General features: G+C 33.6%; 1 protein-coding gene across 3 annotated transcripts; it reads left to right on the top strand.

The window, feature by feature from the left end:
* Window positions 1-622: 622 nt before the first annotated feature.
* LOC115955665 (synaptotagmin-4) lies at window positions 623-14,968 on the top strand. 3 transcript variants are annotated; one of them, XM_031073893.1, is made up of 14 exons: window positions 623-708; window positions 835-977; window positions 1,105-1,249; window positions 2,267-2,368; window positions 2,933-2,983; window positions 3,817-3,937; window positions 7,465-7,586; window positions 7,719-7,817; window positions 9,009-9,089; window positions 9,176-9,261; window positions 9,546-9,771; window positions 13,296-13,460; window positions 13,653-14,051; window positions 14,674-14,968. In XM_031073893.1, the coding sequence occupies exons 3-13, from the start codon at window positions 1,145-1,147 to the stop codon at window positions 14,025-14,027; spliced, it is 1,533 nt and encodes a 510-aa protein (XP_030929753.1). In that variant the 5' UTR covers window positions 623-708; window positions 835-977; window positions 1,105-1,144; the 3' UTR covers window positions 14,028-14,051; window positions 14,674-14,968. The 3 variants fall into 3 exon arrangements, with proteins under 3 accessions (XP_030929753.1, XP_030929755.1, XP_030929754.1); XM_031073895.1 differs by having other exon boundaries at window positions 628-708; window positions 13,653-14,058; XM_031073894.1 differs by lacking the exon at window positions 623-708 and having other exon boundaries at window positions 797-977.
* The last annotated feature ends 2,097 nt before the right edge of the window (window positions 14,969-17,065 follow it).

Raw genomic sequence — 17,065 nt, 5'->3', positions numbered from 1 at the left:
CCTAAAAAACGCGTAAAGCGGCACATGTGTACACATGACTAAACTTGGTCAATCATAAACTCTGCTACTTCCACCTTCTTTTGGATCAAATATTGTATACTCGAATCTCACTGCCAAAAACTAAAAGAAATGGGGAAAATAATACTAGTAATAAAATTTACCCAAAAAGTAACGGTTTGATCATTTTTCATTTAACCATGCCAACCAATCCACGTTATATTAAAATTCTTTAAAAAAACAAAAAATATATTCTTCCTCTAATGGAGGGGCAGCGAATCTTGATTGGTAGTTTGGTACAAACAAAAGGATTAAAAAGCTGTTAGGATTGTGAAATTGAGATTTGATGTCAAGTCGGTAACACAAACAGTCAAACACACGGGACTCATACGCACTGGAGATGAATAGTAGAAACACCCAAAAAAAGAAAAGTTCGTATACTTTTATAGTATTTACTATTTAAAAGCTATTATCCTTATCCAATTTTATCCCTCGCATATTTGGCTCTCTCTTGGCTCTTCACTTCAGCTTTAGATATTGCCACAAAGTCAAAGAACCCAACGGGCCCAAAATGTAATTGCAAATTACAAATTATAATACATACGATACATTTATATATTCTAACGTGTCGGTTGAAAATACTTTTTTTAAGTATCAAACCGAAAAGGCTGACGGAGAAGACAGAGAGGCTATTCTCTTCTCTTCTCTATGGTATGGCCTACAGGCCTTGAAATTGAATGCAAATGCTTCGTAATATATATATAAATTGTATTTTTTTTTTTTTCCAAAATTGAGGAAGTAGTAATAATAATAAAAGCTTACAATGAATTCCCACAGCTCTCTGAGATTGCGACGTTTAGAACCAGCCAGTGCCAGACACTAAAAAAGAAAACCGATACTTTCTAGAGTGAGAAAAACTTCACAATTATTTCTCTCTCTCCCTCATCCATTCTCTCTCCTTTTCGTCAGTTACTCTCTCTGTAAGTCTACGCCTCTCTCTCTCTCTCTCTCATGTATGTGTTTGTTAATTTGTGCTTTTTGTTTTTTTTTTTTGAAATTCGGTTATGAATTTTTGGTTATTTAGTTGTTGTTGTTGTTTTTTTTTAGAGGAATTTGTGATTGGAATCTGAGGAAAAGAAAAAGGAAAATGGGGTTGATTTCGGGGGTTTTCATGGGGATGTTGTTCGGGATTGCGTTGATGGCTGGATGGAAACACATGATGCGTTACCGAAGCACCAAGCGAATTGCTAAGGTATGCCAATTTTTACGATAATTCGTATCATCCTAAGCTTCGTTTCGTTCTAATTTGCTGTTGTCGTTGAATTCCTTTTGTTGTTAAACAATTTGCGGTGTGAGAGTGATTATTGTTTTGATAGGTTAGAGATATCTTGAGGGCTTGTAAAAATTTCAAGTTTAGCATTATTCTGTGATGGTTAAATTTCGGCGAAATATGGCAATTTCTGTTAGTTCTGGTATCAAATGCACTTCCAGGTGTATTTTTATTTTTTGGTAAACAACAAGAATATGTAGTGTAACAATACATAATAGAGTGACTAAATTTTACATCGGCTGTCAATTCTGGGTTGGGATCAGTTGTGAACAAAATATATGACACTAAGCACGTACACTGGTGTTTGGGGCACCAACCCTTAGTAAATGATTGCTAAAGGTTTTTAAGCCGAAGTCGGATTACTTGCATAGAAGATGTGCACAATAAGGCAATTATCTTGTTAGACCTGTTTCTTGGAGCCAACTAGTTACCTATTTGGACCCTTCTGCTCATCTGGGGCCTTTGTTGCTTGCTGATGCTAGTGGGTTTCTTTTCAGCAGCTTTAGCTGAGCTGACATTTCAATTAGAACCAAGAATAATTAGAAAGAAAAAAGAAGAAGGAAGTGAGGTACGAGATCTGCAAACATTAGATCTTTTTAGTTTTTACTATGGCTGAAAAGTTTTAAGTAGTTTTCAAGAGCCTTGTAATTCAATGGCATTGATTGGTCTCCTTTATGAGGGGAACTAGCGTTCAAATCCCTCCTCTCCCGCTAGTAACAATTTATCAACAACAAAAAAATGTTGTTGTTTTACCTTTAACTTATAAGGAGAGAAAGAGGGATAAAATGCACTTAATGAGTAGTAGGAAAAAAGAATGTAATATTGTTGAAATGCAAAAAACTTACGATTGGGCATGTATATCTAAAGATTGACTTCATATTTCAGGCGGAATTCATTCACTTGGTGCAAAATATCCAGTATGATTCTTTTCTTTTGTAGGCTGTTGATATAAAACTCCTTGGGTCCCTTGATCGAGAAGATTTGAAGAAAATTTGCGGTGAAAATTTTCCTGAATGGATATCTTTCCCTGTCTTTGAACAGGTTGGTTCTTGTTTTATTTTTTTATGGTTGTTATTATTTGATTGTCTGATAAGGTTTTAATAATTTTTTTCCCAACCTTTTGAGCAGAACTTGCCTCTGTTTTGTAAATTATGAAGATTCTCCCCTCCTATGTCACGGCTTTGACCTGCCTCCCCCTCCCCTCCCAATATTATTTTTCATGATGAACAGAAAGGAACAATACATAAATTGATTTGCTTTTAATTGCAATGTGTTTTAAATATCTTTAGGATTTTAGAAACGTAATCAGTTTTATACTTTCAAGTTTCTGAAAACTCAACTTAGATCCTATCAACATTAAAAAGAAAAGAGAGAGAGAGAGAGACTGAGATTGAAATGGAAAAAAGTTCATTTGATTATTGAACAAATTATTTGGCTTTGCAATACCTGTGGCAGTCTGAGTTAAGCTCTTCATTTCCAGTTCCGAGGTTTAAAGCTATTCCTGCTTGGCAATGTTTCAAAAAAGTTTGTTCTTTTGTGAAATTAATTTGATGGGGCTTGATGTTGTTGGTCCACTTTATGACATACTTTGGTTGGCATTTTCAGGTGAAATGGCTGAACAAGCAACTAAGCAAAATGTGGCCATATGTTGCAGATGTAAGCCTTTTCACTTGCTGCCTCTGTCAGATAATATGCATATTGTTGTTGTATACCAAATTGTTGTAAGATATTTTTCTCGGTTAGAATGTAACAACTATGCAATCATTAAGTTTGGCATCCTTGCTCACTTTTGGCCCTTAATTGTTGTAAATAGTACTAATCAAGGTGGCAGTCAATTGTCTTTTAATTATTGAAGAACATATCACTAAGCTTCCAGTTATCTCAACTGAAAAATGAAAATTGACTTTTAATTACTGTGTTGCCTCTGGAACCACAGGGCCATCCATGGACAAAGAATAAATAATCTTGTAATTGAAGAAATATTAGGGGCTGATATAAGAAAAAAGAATGTGTTCGTGAAAGCTTATGTGGACCTCCTGCATTTTTATGTGGTCTTATGATGCAAAATAGAATTTCTGAGATAGCTTATTGGTTTTCAAGCAACTTTTCTTTCAAGTGATTGTAGTGGGTACTTGTCCTTCTATTCCCTTCTACTCGTTTATTATATATGAAAGACTGTCTTCTTCTATCTATTACTTCACAGATATGAAAATATCAGTTGTAGATCCCAGGACCAAGTTTGGCTATCCTTAACTTTATTGAGTTAGGAATTAGTTTTGAAATGTGTATGTGTGTGTATGAGTGTTTGTTGGATAAATTAATGAAATCTGTTCATAGAGGATGAGGCAGACATGAAGGGGGAGGAGGGGGAAACTTATGTATGGTAGAAGAATAGAGAACGAAGAAATTTAAGTAACCATGCTGGAACCATATGTGTAATTTTTTTATGAAATATTCAAATCAAAGTTGTTGGATGTGTTTATTCTCAGGCAGCAGAAATAGTTATAAAAGAATCTGTTGAACCTCTTCTTGAAGAATACCGTCCACCTGGAATTACAGCTTTAAAATTCAACAAATTGTCCCTTGGTACTGTGGCTCCCAAAATTGAAGGTATGAATCATTAATTACTTTTAGATCTCTCTCTCTCTCACTCTCAATGTGTATGTGTGTGTACCTTTTTGTTTGACTGCTGTAGTTTTATGTCATAGAGATACCCTAGACATTTCTTAATTCTTAGTATTTACTGAATTTTACTGCATTTCTTTAAGAATGTATTGCACGCAAGAAGTTTTTAGAATTTTTATGGAAGGAGGTTAATAAGTCTGTTAAGTCCTAAAATGTTTTTATAAGTAGGGTTGAAGTGTACATCACCACTGCCTTAGGAGTATGTTTGCTTGCCCCTTTTTCAGGTGAATGAAAATTTGCTTCTTTATTAGCTAATCAGCTTTTAAGGTGGTAGAGGAAAGCCAATTTCCCGTTTGTCTTTTTTCTCCCACCTCTCTTGTTGTTTAGATCTTCTCTTCCGTTTGTTTCCTATTTGCTTAAAACCTATTTAGGTTGTTTGTTAACTCAGCCTCGATATGATAAAAGAAAAGGATCCATACTTGCATATCCTTATCTCTTCTTCAACTGTATGGTAGAAAACTAAAAAGATTAATATATAACACTCTGTCCACTTTGGTGTAAGATATATTAATTTTTTTGGACTGGAAATATTTTCAAGGAAAATGATTTGTTTTCCTATAATTGGTTGCATCTGAATGTTCCTGAAAGTGCACATTATTATCTCACATAGAAAATTATTAACGTTTCATGTAATTCCATATAATTATATAAAAAAAATTTCATTGAAATAATGAATAGTACATAGAGCAACTAGAAAAATCAACCTAAAAATTAATTTTTAAAAACACACATTCATTAGTTCACAAGCATAAAACACCATCAACCTTTTGCTCCAAATAAACAAAATGATCTCAACTGTCTGGTCTCTCTCTTTTTGGGAGCCATCTACTAAAATTGCATACTCCAGATTTTAGTTATATGGTTGTGAGCTGAACCTGTACTATGATAATATCCTGATTTTGGTTTATCTAGTTGGTTTTTCCATTTTGATATTTTTAGTTGTAAGGTAGACTGTGAGCTTTCATTAGTTGCTTATTTCTTCTTCAACTATATTGCTCATAATTCTTATTCTTTTTTTTCTTTTTTTCTTTTTTTTTTTTTCCCTAAATGCAGAGCTTTCATTAGTTGCTTATTTCTTCTTCAATTATATTGTTCATAATTCTTATTCTTCTTTTTTTTTTTTTTTTTTTTTTTTTTTTTTCTTTTTTTTTTCCTAAATGCGTTTTAGTAATTCCACCTGTAGGTGTGTGTTGTTGTTATTGTTGTATTTAATCGTGAGGAGAATTGCAAATGCTATTTTTTACCATTTTTAATACATCTATTCAAGATTGATTCCAATCAGCTTCATTTTAACTTATTATTTACCAAAATCAACTTTTTTTATATTTTTTTGGTTAAATATGTTTATGGTCAACCATTATTGCTTACTTCTGCTAAGATTACTGTCAGTGTAGAGAGTGGCAAGAGAGGAACCAATGATTAGGTTTAAGAAAAAATAAATTTGACTGTCAATCCAATCTGTGGTATTGGAAAATTCAGAAGAAGAGAAATAATAATAATCTTGATCACAACTGATTACTCTGGCTTTGTTTCTGATTGTTGATTTGATCACATTGGCTTCATTCAATGGATGTGGGTAGATGGCAAATTGGTGGTTATGGGCTGTGTGTGTGTGTGAGAGAGAGAGAGAGAGAGAGAGAGAGAGAGAAGCTTACTAATGATACACAAAGCAATTTCAAAGGTGACAATGTGGGGAATGGATAAAAGAAGAAGAACAACGCAAAAAGATAAAACTTGGGAGTCAGCACTAGGGTTGCTTGGAGTTAGCACCAAGTGGTGAAAAGAAAGATAAAAGTCCTAGGAATCAAATACCTAAGGTCGTCTGGAGTTAGCACTAAGCCATTGGAGGAAAATTCCAAAGCTAGTTTGTTAATAAAATGAAAACTCAGTGACTCTCCAACACTAAATTATGGGGCCTTCGAATAGAGTTATCAAGTTACATCAAGGAAAGGAAATAAATAGTAACCAATTATTATTATTATTTTTTTTGATAGGTAAGAAAAAGTATTATTAAAGCTGGAAAAGCATGAAAAAAATACCAATTGTATTAAATACATGAATAAAATTAATAACATTAATTCCTGAAAATAATCCAAAATATCTTAGCATCAATCAACATTAATTAGGTCCAAAGAGTATTAGGCCTCCATCATCGAGCCGTATGATTGGGGGGTTTTGCATCTAGTGTTTGCACCAATTACCATTGAGACTCAAGAGCTTTTAATTTAATTTTTATCTTTTTGTTGGGAAGGGAAGTTGTGTAATATGGAGAAGCATAAATCATTTGTATCTCTTTTGGGTTATTTTCCATTGATTGCAAGTTATTTTTACTGTTAATTAAGATTTTCAGTTGCACCAACTACCTGGAAATGCAGAAAATATATATTTGGAAATATTTTATGCCGAAACAAACATAGCGTAGATGATCTTCAACTGTCTCTCAAAATATATAGTCAATGGTAAATGAGTATTTTTAAGGGAAATATAAATATATATATAAATTTTTCCCTGTAAAAATTATCGCAGTTATTTTACAGTGTGCTTTGTTTATTTTGGTGAATATCAACTATCAAAGTACTCTCTCTCTCTCTGTGTGTGTGTGAAAAGTGCATAGCTTCAATTCCAATCTTGAAAACATTAGAAAAAGTTGGCAATAAGGGAGAAGTGCTTGAAGTTTGTTCTGTTATCAAGAAGTCAGATTATTTGCTAATTAAAACTGAGATCAGGCCATAATAACTAGTAAGCCCCATCACAAGCCAAGTGTTCTTATAAAAAAAAAGGAAAATTATGGAGTCTGATCAACTATTTGCTCAGGGAATCACCGCACACCCTTGGTGTGATGGTCACTCTACAAGTATAAGTGCTTGTGGGGTGTTGGGAGCAGGGCCGAGGTTCAAGTTTTCAGAAGGGAGCTTCACACACATATACACTTAGATTAGGCTGTAGAATTTCTATCTTGTATAAAATAAAATAAAACAAAAAACTATTTGCTTAGGGAGGTCAAAACAAGAAGGACAAAAATGTTCTACATGAGGAAAAGATTTTCTGATTAAATGAGACTTTAATAGGCAAAATTAAATGTGCCTATTTTATTCAATTCAAGAATCAGAGTAATCTATTCTTTTCCTTAACATCTTTGATTTCCCAAGAATGCCTCACCCTGTAAGGTACACTTTAACTTCAATGTAGGCAAGTTTGCCTCAATGATCTATAGTCTTTGAAATATTTGATCTTTAAGATACATTTACTGCTTATAGAGTCATCATGTTGTGCTTGTTTTTTCTTTCGTATGATCAATGGTGGGGCATATATATATTTTTTAATTAATGAGTAAATTTTCAATTTTCAAGTGTTATCAAGTTTCTGAATTTTTTTTCCCTATATATTTCCCATTTCCCCTTAAATATGTGATGTAACTGTTATACTATATTGTCCATTGAATTTCAATGCAGGTATACGTGTTCAGAGTCTTAAGGAAGGTCAGATTATAATGGATATTGATTTCAGGTGGGGTGGTGATACAAGCATCATTTTAGGCGTTGAAGCTGCTCTTGTTGCTTCAATACCCATCCAGGTTGGTGCATCATCAACTTTGAAAAATATCATTTGCATTGGATATAAGTTTATGTTAATTTCTCCTCCTTAACAATTCAAGTTATGGTATATAGTATTGAATTAAATACTGTTATGGTGCCATCTGCCTCAGTTGAAGGATCTTCAAGTCTTCACTGTTGCTCGTGTTATTTTCCAACTTGCTGAAGAGATCCCTTGTATTTCTGCTGTTGTTGTTGCCCTACTTTCTGAGGTATGTCAGAGAAGATTTTTGAACTGCTTGCAAATATATAATAAGGTTTTATTTACCTGTCCTCCATTTGTTGAATAAGTTCTTTCCCAGAACTCTAGTACAGGTTGTACTACTGTTGAACCTGGTACAGCCGTACAGGTACCTGTATCTAATAGGAAGTGGGGTTCATGTATCTGTAGCATACATGTTATTTCCAAATTAGTGTTTATGCATAGAAATTATCATGTTACCAGAAAATGTAAATAGCTTTGTCATGTAAGTGAGATTTAAGTTTGACGGAGTAGAAATTGGAAATAGAGAAGGTATGATGCGTGCATAGATTTAATAAACTCTCTGGAGTGATAAATCAAAATTTTTTTTTTCCTTTCCTACCTTTTTCTCCCTAAGGAATGGTTTGGTAGAATACTTTTTAGGGAGGATTGAAATTGAAAAGTGGAAAAGGGGGAGGAGAGTTTTCTACTGTGTGGTAGATATGAATAAAGAAGGATGGAAAAAGGATGACAAATTCATTTTTCCCTCTATCCTCTCACTTTCCAACGTTATATTTCCAATTTTCCCCCAATTTTCAAATTTGCTTTTCTTATTTCACCTTCTTTTTTTTGGCTAATATTTCAACTTTTATCAAATTTGAAAAATACAATTTGCATGATTTTGTTGTTATTTATAAAATATTAAGTGGGATCTGAAAATAAATAAAACGACAATAATAGTACTATACATTACACAATGAACTACAGTAAGGCAATAACGAACTAGGATAAGGTTTTCAAATTTTATACTTAATACCATATGGTATTACATGATTAATTATTATTATTATAAAACTTCATGTTGTAAAATAAAATTTTCAAAACTTTTATTTAATGTGTGTAATAGCAAATTGATATAAATTATTATTTCTTTCCTCCTATTCTTTTTCTCAAGCAAACAGAGGAAATTGACATCAACATTCCATCTTCACTCTTTTCCATTCCTCCAACCAAATGCATATGGGGGAAAATTGTTATCTTATTATCCTCCCGCTTTTCTATCAAATTCAGTCTAAGCAATCAAGTTATTACATCTTATGGTTTTAGTGAGATTATATCTAATAAAATAATGAGCATAGTTACTATTTCACTTCTTCTTCTTTTTCTTCAAATTAGTTATTGTTATTTTAAAATTGTCTAATGCTTATTTACATTTAATCAGCCAAAGCCTAGAATTGATTATACTCTGAAGGCTGTTGGTGGTAGCTTAACAGCCATCCCTGGAATTTCAGATATGATTGATGTAAGTTTTATTTTCATATCTAGCCCTCCTGGTTGATTTTGTATTCTTACTTAGACTCATTATGCAGTTTACACTATATTTGGTAGGATACTGTCAATACGATTGTCACAGATATGCTCCAGTGGCCCCATAGGATTATTGTTCCAATTGGCGGTATACCTGTTGATACAAGGTAACCATGTATCATATATTTTTTGTTCCTTCCTGTCTGCTTGGTTTTATTTTGAGGTTTCAAATTGCTGCAAAACTACTCAAGTGATTATCTTAAGAGAGCCAGAGAGTTCAAAATTGGTTAATGGGGTTCTCCTGTGGATATCTCCTCCTTTTTTTATGTTCAAATATATGCTGTCTTTAAATTGGTTGTATTTAGATGATTTTTTTGTGTGTTCAGTTCATCACAAATGTTAAGCTAGTTAAGTGTTCCTTTTTTTTTCTTTTTCTTTTTTTTTTATGCAGTGAATTAGAGCTTAAACCACAGGGAAAGATTGCCTTGACAATCGTAAAAGCAAATGATTTGAAGAACATGGAAATGATTGGAAAATCTGATCCTTATGTTGTTGTGCATATTCGGCCACTATTCAAGGTCAAAACAAAGGTTGTTGATAACAATCTGAATCCTGTTTGGAATCAAACATTTGACTTGATAGTAGAAGACAAGGAGACACAGTCCCTTATACTTGAGGTTTTGATCCACTAATACTCCTTTTTCCGCCTTGCTATACTCTTCTGCCGTTTCTCTTAGTATTGTACTTCTGCTAGAATCTAAAAATTCTTGGTTAGTAGGATTCATTTTTAGTGCACAGTGTTTATTTAATTTAACTTGTATGAAAGAGTGCAGATGTTTTTTTAAGAAATTTTCAAACTTGTCTGAGTTGTTTATGTTTTAACGGTAGAAATGTGGTTTAGAAAGTCCAGGCAATTATATGTAAGGAAGGATAAGGCAATCACACTCATAAAAGTTAAAAAGGTTTAATATACTGCTGGAATTTTGCTAGATTATATAAAGGCTTTTAAATAGGCAGGCTATTGGCATTCTTTTTCCTAGAAACTCTGAATCTCTTGAATAATTAAAAAGAACCACTAAAACAAGCAGGAAACACTAGAAAAAATTTATAAAAAGACTCATAAGGCTCTTGTGTAGGCATACAACTTATTATACAAAATATTGAATTTGCCAAACTACCCCTACTTTAATTAAACTCAAGGCCCAACTATTATTTTGCTTCCTAAACTCTATATCAGAGTCCAATTTAGCCCCTTCCCCACTCCCTTTTTTTTGTTATATTTTTTCCTTGAAGTTTTGAGAACGGTTCAATGCTACCCTTGCCTCCATTTTCTGTTAAAGTTAATTGCCGAAATTATATAAATTGTACCTCTTTTGAACTTTTGGGCCTTGTATTAGTAAGGATTAAAGTTAACTATAGGATATATTAGAGTCCAATTTAGCCCCCTCCCCACTCCCTTTTTTTTGTTTAATTTTTTCCTTGAAGTTTTGAGAACGATTCAATACTACCCTTGCCTCCATTTGCTGTTAAATTTAATTGCCGAAATGATATAAATTGTACCTCTTTTGAACTTTTGGGCCTTGTATTAGTGAGGATTAAAGTTAACTATAGGTTATATCACTCGATTTGTATTCTAATTTCAAGGAAATCACTTTATTTCTAATTGGAAAATGAGCACAAAGGTAATGTTAAACCATTTTCAGACCCTCTAAGGATTAAGTTGATAATTCATGATTGAAACTGAACTCCTAATATAGTTAAGGCACCAAAATAGAGTGCCCTAAATTTAATTCAAATTGAACTAGCTGCAATTTCATGTAAAGTTACTTGATAATTAGACTTAATAGTAACTAAAGTAGGCTATAAAGGGTGCCAATTAGGTCCCATATCCAAACTAGATCATATTTTAAAATCACTTCAATCTTTGATCTGGTTTTTCTGAGAGTTTTTGCCAGCTGCACCTGATATTTATACTCTTTATAGAAGGAAATAAAAGATATCCATAGATTAAAACTTCCAAGTGTTAATCTAGTCAAGCGTGGTCAGACCTTGGTTAACAAGTGTTGTTGTGATGGGGAAACTGTGGATCATCTTCTTCTCCACTGTAAGTTTTCTCATGCTTTATGGAGTGCGATTTTCGAGGTATTTGGGATCCATTGTGTAATGCCAATGACAGTTAGCTCTCTCCTCTTTGCTTGGAGAAACTGGTTTGGAAAGCATCTGTCAACCATATGGAATATGGTCCTGGCATGCTTAATTTGGCTGGTTTGGACGGAACGTAATAAACACATCTTTGAAGACAAGGAGGGAACCTTAGATCTTTTAAAAGCTCTTCTCTTTGGTACTTTGTTTTAGTGGGCGCGTGTTTGGGGTTTTACAAATTGTATTTCCATTTCTAATTTCTTACATTCTATTAGATTGAGTCTTTGAACCTGCTATAATTTTTCTTGATCAGAATGTTCACCATCATGAACATGATGCTCAGTTTTTTTGAATGAAAGTTTTATTACCTATCCAAAAAAAAAAAAAAAAAGTTAGAAAAACAGCAAAACATTTTGTAACGAAATAGCATTTAAATATCTATAGGATTATGATATGTAAATTGTAAAAGAAAGGGCTAGACTTGGGGTTGTAAGGAAGAAGGAAAAGAGAATTTTATGATGTTTAGGGGTTGGATAAACAGTACCTATGAATAATATCACAAGAAAGAGAAGAGGAAAAGAGAGTAGAGAAAGGGAGAAAATAGAAGATAAAGGGAAGAAAAGGTTTAGGATCTACTAGAAAATTCTAAACTCGAGTAAACTACCAAAACCCTTAATTTGCAGGGATTTCAAAATTTACAGGTTTGCCCCTTGATATAAAATTGACCATAACTTGTTAACTAAAAACCCAAATTTAAAGATTTGTCAACCCTAGGACACATATAACTAGATCTTTAAAACTACACTTCCAATTGTGTATATTTATAGGATTAAACTTAGCCATGGTTCCCCAAACCTTTTTTTTTTTGGCTCAGCCATTAGCTGGGAGCTGAGGTGTAGTAGGATTGATGGTGGGAACTTAGTAGAGATAAAAAGAACAGGTAGGTCAATAAATTGGACTTTTGAGCTCCTGAAATTTAGAATTTTGGATGAGACTTGGGAGTGGATTGTGGATATCTTATAAGAACTAGGAAAGCATGGGATAGCTAAATCAAGTTTCAAGAAATGTTTGAACCTATTACAAGGCTATCCATGGTACCAATGGAAATTATTCCCCTTGGAAGAATGTATGGAGGGGTTAAGTCCCCTATGAGAGTGGCCTTATTTTTTTGGACAGCATTGTGGGGTAAAATTCTCACTATTGACAACATCAACAAGAGGGGTTTTTCATTAGTGGGCTGGTGTTGCTTATTTTGTTGTAGCAGAGAAACAGTGTACCATTTACTGCTCCATTGTGATGTTGTATATGCATTGCGGAATGAAATCTTTCGGATGTTTGGGGTTCAATGGGTGATGCCTCCATCAGTATTGTCCCTTCTTTGAGCTCAGAGGAATGGATTTGGAAACCATTCTTTGGGCGTCTGGAATATGGTGCCATCATGTACTCATGTTGATGTGGCTAGTGTGGAAGGAGCAGAATTCTCACATGTTTAATGACACTGAGAAATCTTTAGAGCAATTTTAATTCTTTTCCTATGCACCTATTTTGCATGGGCATGGGGTTGCACACATTGTGCTTCCATTTTTTATTTTCATACCTCACTATTTCTTAATAATACTTATCACTTATCCCCCCACCCCCCCTCTAAAAAAAAAGTAGTGTTAGAAGAGATGTAACGGACATGCAAATATAAGTAGGATCTTTTGATCTCATGGATGTAGGTTTTGGTCATATCTGGTGGAAGTTCTGTTGTTACATACACAGAGACTCATGCTTGCATAGTCACACATAAATTTTAGAGGGGAAAATGCATTACCTGTTACCAGCTTACCATCATAGATACAATTTTACGTGTGCCTACTTTGAATTATAACAGTTCCTACTACAGGAACTCTGCTATTTTCATGTTATGGTCTGGCCATATATCTCTATATGTAGCTGAGTTGCCAATATGTATCCCCCCCCCCTCCCCCTCCCTAATTATCTTCTGCCTATAACCTGTAAATCTCATGCCTCTGTTACTAGTAATGCAACTAATGTTCATGAACTCTTCCAACAGGTTTTTGATGAGGACATTGGGCAAGACAAGAGATTGGGAATAGCAAAGCTAACTTTGAATGACCTGGAAGCTGAATCCGAGAAAGAGCTTGATTTGAGACTGCAACCATCACTTGACATGCTGAAAATAAAAGATAAAAAGGATAGAGGGACTCTTACAATTAAGGTAGAAATTGCTTCTCATTTTTATTAGTGATGTGTCTTCTATTGTATGTTAAAGAAAGGCCTGCAATATAATTATAAAAAATTTCTCATTCACATCATATGTATTCTATGCAGGGGGGTCTTGTCCCTTCTTTTCATAAAATTTTATTTTTATTTTTTTAATTCAAGGGTATTGTTATTTTTTTAATTTTAGGTCTTATACCACGAATTTAACAAGGAAGAGCAGTTGGCTGCTCTAGAAGAAGAGAAGATGATCCTAGAAGCAAGAAAGAAACTGAAAGAAGCAGGAGTTATAGGGAGTACAATGGACGCAATTGACGGAGCTGCAACACTGGTTGGGTCTGGTGTTGGATTTGTAGGTACTGGTCTTGGTGCTGGGGCTGGGCTTGTGGGAAGTGGTGTTGGTGCCGGAGTTGGGCTTGTGGGAACTGGCCTTGGAGCTGTTGGCAGTGGACTGAGCAAAGCAGGAAAGTTCATGGGCCGAACCATTACAGGGCAATCAAGGAAGAGTGGCTCCACAACTCCAGTGACTAGTGTCCAAGAAAATGGTGATGCCAAGCTGCAGTAGGCTTCCTGCAGAATTGCTGCTGGAGTATGTGGTCTGACCTCTTGTTTATGCTTTAATGACTGGATAGAGATAAATTATTTTGCAATAGATTTCAATCCTGTTTTATATGCTGGTGTGGAAAATAACATATTGTTTATATTCTTGGTTTCAGCTGTATCATCCTGTAATCATGATCATGTTCTGCCTTGCATACTAATAATTTTTCAAACGTCATACACGTCTTTATGTTTAATCGACTTTTGGCTTCCACCTTAGTTCACTTTAATTGAATTTGTCAGAATGAAATTATTTATGGATAATTCTTGAATTTTTTTTTTTTTTTTGCGACATTTGCTACTTAATCCAAATAATTCAAGAATGAAAAAGAAAAAAAGAAAAAAGAAAGGCGTTTACAACTGTAGGCAAAAACAAATTTCCATTAGTACTTGCATTGAGATTTCTCATTTTAACTCACTGCTTATCTATTAGTTCTGGTACTTTTCAAGGATTTCACATGTTCTATTGGTTTGGTTGCAAGCCCACTGGTTCCTAAGGCATATATTGAGTTTGCTACTATGCTTCTTTTCAAGTTTGCAATTAGTCTCCTTCATTAAAGGCCTTGTGTGTTTTCTACTGAAATTATGATGATTTTTATTTTCTCCTTTAGTATTTAAGCAGCCGGAGACGGAGATTGAATGGCGAAAGGTGTGGCTGTTTGAAGTTCTCACATGTACTTATGCTGAGGTAAGCTGAAGTGTACCAAAGAATGTTTTGAGAGATTGTAATCAGATAATTAGGACTTCTGTTGGATGATGTGATGGAATTTCAGCAATTTAGATTAAGTAAGAGCAATGTTGTTATGGTTTTTATAAAATTACTGCATCAGTAGGAAGAAGAGATTTATCTGCCTTGATGTTTTTTAGATTCATTTTGCTACAATACACATCATAAATACAAACTTACATTGGTAGGAATATTAAAATGTGTTTTTTTGTCGAATTGAATTTAATAGTTCAACATAGGACAAGTTTCTCTTATTGCCGTTAATATGAAAAAGTTTTTTAACAATGAAGTTGGCATAGAAAAGATAAACTTTAGGAATACCACAAAATTTTCACAAAAGGCATATTTCAGGGGATTAAAGTATTGTTGAGCTCAATTACTATTTACTACTAGGCCCAAAGATTTATACACCCTCGTGATTTTTAGTCCATTCCTATATCTCCCGTGAAATCGAGTGAGTCCATAAATGAAAAGCCTGTTGTCTGCCTCTGCCACCTCAAAGTTTAAATGCATAAGATAAGATACCAAACCCAGTGCCTCAACCATAAATAAATCCTAATAATCCAGCCAAATTTGTCATCAACCATCTATAACTATAAGTACTACTAGTCTACTAGTATTGAATATTCATAACAAAAGGCCAAAATAGATGAGAGAAATTTCCAACCACATGAAACGTGGTACGTATCGTAGACAATCCCGCAGGGAATATTCCCATGTGATGTGTGAGTGTGTATCTGGGTGGGTGGGTGGGTCATGGGTGTGACAAACAGGGTGGGACTTGAGGAGATAATATCAATATGACAATGTATCAGATAATAATAAGGCCACCAATAACCAAATTGTTCAACAAAGAAAATAATATCTTAGAGTGAGCAAATTCTTGGAGATCATCATAACAATTTAACAAAAAGCTGGTTTGGGACTGGGGTGTGGCTTGATGGTAAGAGTTTTAAAATTGCTTCACTTGATGAGTGATTCGAGCGATAACCTCAACAAGATTCTAGTAATACTCGTGGTATTATTCATTATCGTCACATTATGTAGGGTTGATAATTACACACTGAAAACCCATTTTTTTCGTTCAGCAGAGAAAACAAAGCGGGTCTGGGAAAAATCACTCTCACTCTCAGTGAGTCAGCCCCCGACAAGCGCGGGTTCCAACTTTTAGATAGTGAAAAAGGTTGGAGGAGTAGTAGTAATGGAGTGGGACTCACATGATCTCAGTTTCAATTCATTACTCTTAACTCTTCTCAACTTTTTCTCTTTGTTTTTTACTCTCTTTTTTGACCTTTTCCTCTCGTTTAAGCTGCAAAGCTACTCTTTCTTTTTTGCTTCGTATCTACTATACTATTATTAGACTTTAGATTCCTTCAACGAAACTATATACAAGTCAAAACCCATCTTACAATTACCAACTCACCCTTCCATTTTATCTTTGTTAACTTTTTTTAGTTTTTAATTATTCTTGAATTTGGATAACTGATGGCATTTTGTGGATTAGATTTACTTTTTGAACTAAAGGGGGCGTGTTAATATTCCTTAAGTCTTATTTTGTTAACTGAATAGAAGAATCTAACCTTTTAAGAAAAAATGGTTTAATGCATGGGTTCTTATGCAGATGGTCCTTACATATTCCACAAAGTTTTTATAACAAATTAAGATATCATAAAGTTGCAACACAAAATAAAATAAAATAATGGAAAAAAAATTATAACTCACAATACATGCTTGTAAGAATGTCGTACGGTTTTTTTTGGTGTGACTATAGGGTTTTTGTTAATAAATTACCTTTTAAATATATATATATATAAAAAAAAAAATAAAAAAAAAAAGTCATGAGTTTTCCAACATGTTTCTTTTTATTAACTTTTTAAATAAAGTATCAACTAGCTAATAAATTAAGGAAGTTATAAATATTATATTCATGATTTTGAAAACTCCATATTTCTGGAACATTCTAAAATAAAATAGAGAATAAAACAAAAGGGATTGAGTATTATTTTCCCACAAACAGGCGTGTAAAAATTTTATTATTATTATTCAATAGTAGAGAGAGAGTAGATTTGAACATTAAATGTTTTTATTAGAAATACAAATACTAGAACGTACCAACCTGTTCAAATACAAATGCTCCTGGAAAATAGATGTGTAAACTAAGCATGCATTTATGTCTTGCTAGACATTTTTTTTTTCCATCTAGTCACTATTTTAATTTTCTATTTTCTAATTGGTCTCCAAGAACATCTTTCACATATTCAATTTCATAATTGGTA

Source organism: Quercus lobata, chromosome 8 (assembly GCF_001633185.2).
Source record: "Quercus lobata isolate SW786 chromosome 8, ValleyOak3.0 Primary Assembly, whole genome shotgun sequence".
Taxonomy (NCBI): Eukaryota; Viridiplantae; Streptophyta; class Magnoliopsida; order Fagales; family Fagaceae; genus Quercus; species Quercus lobata.
This window is presented reverse-complemented; position numbering and strand designations above follow the sequence as displayed.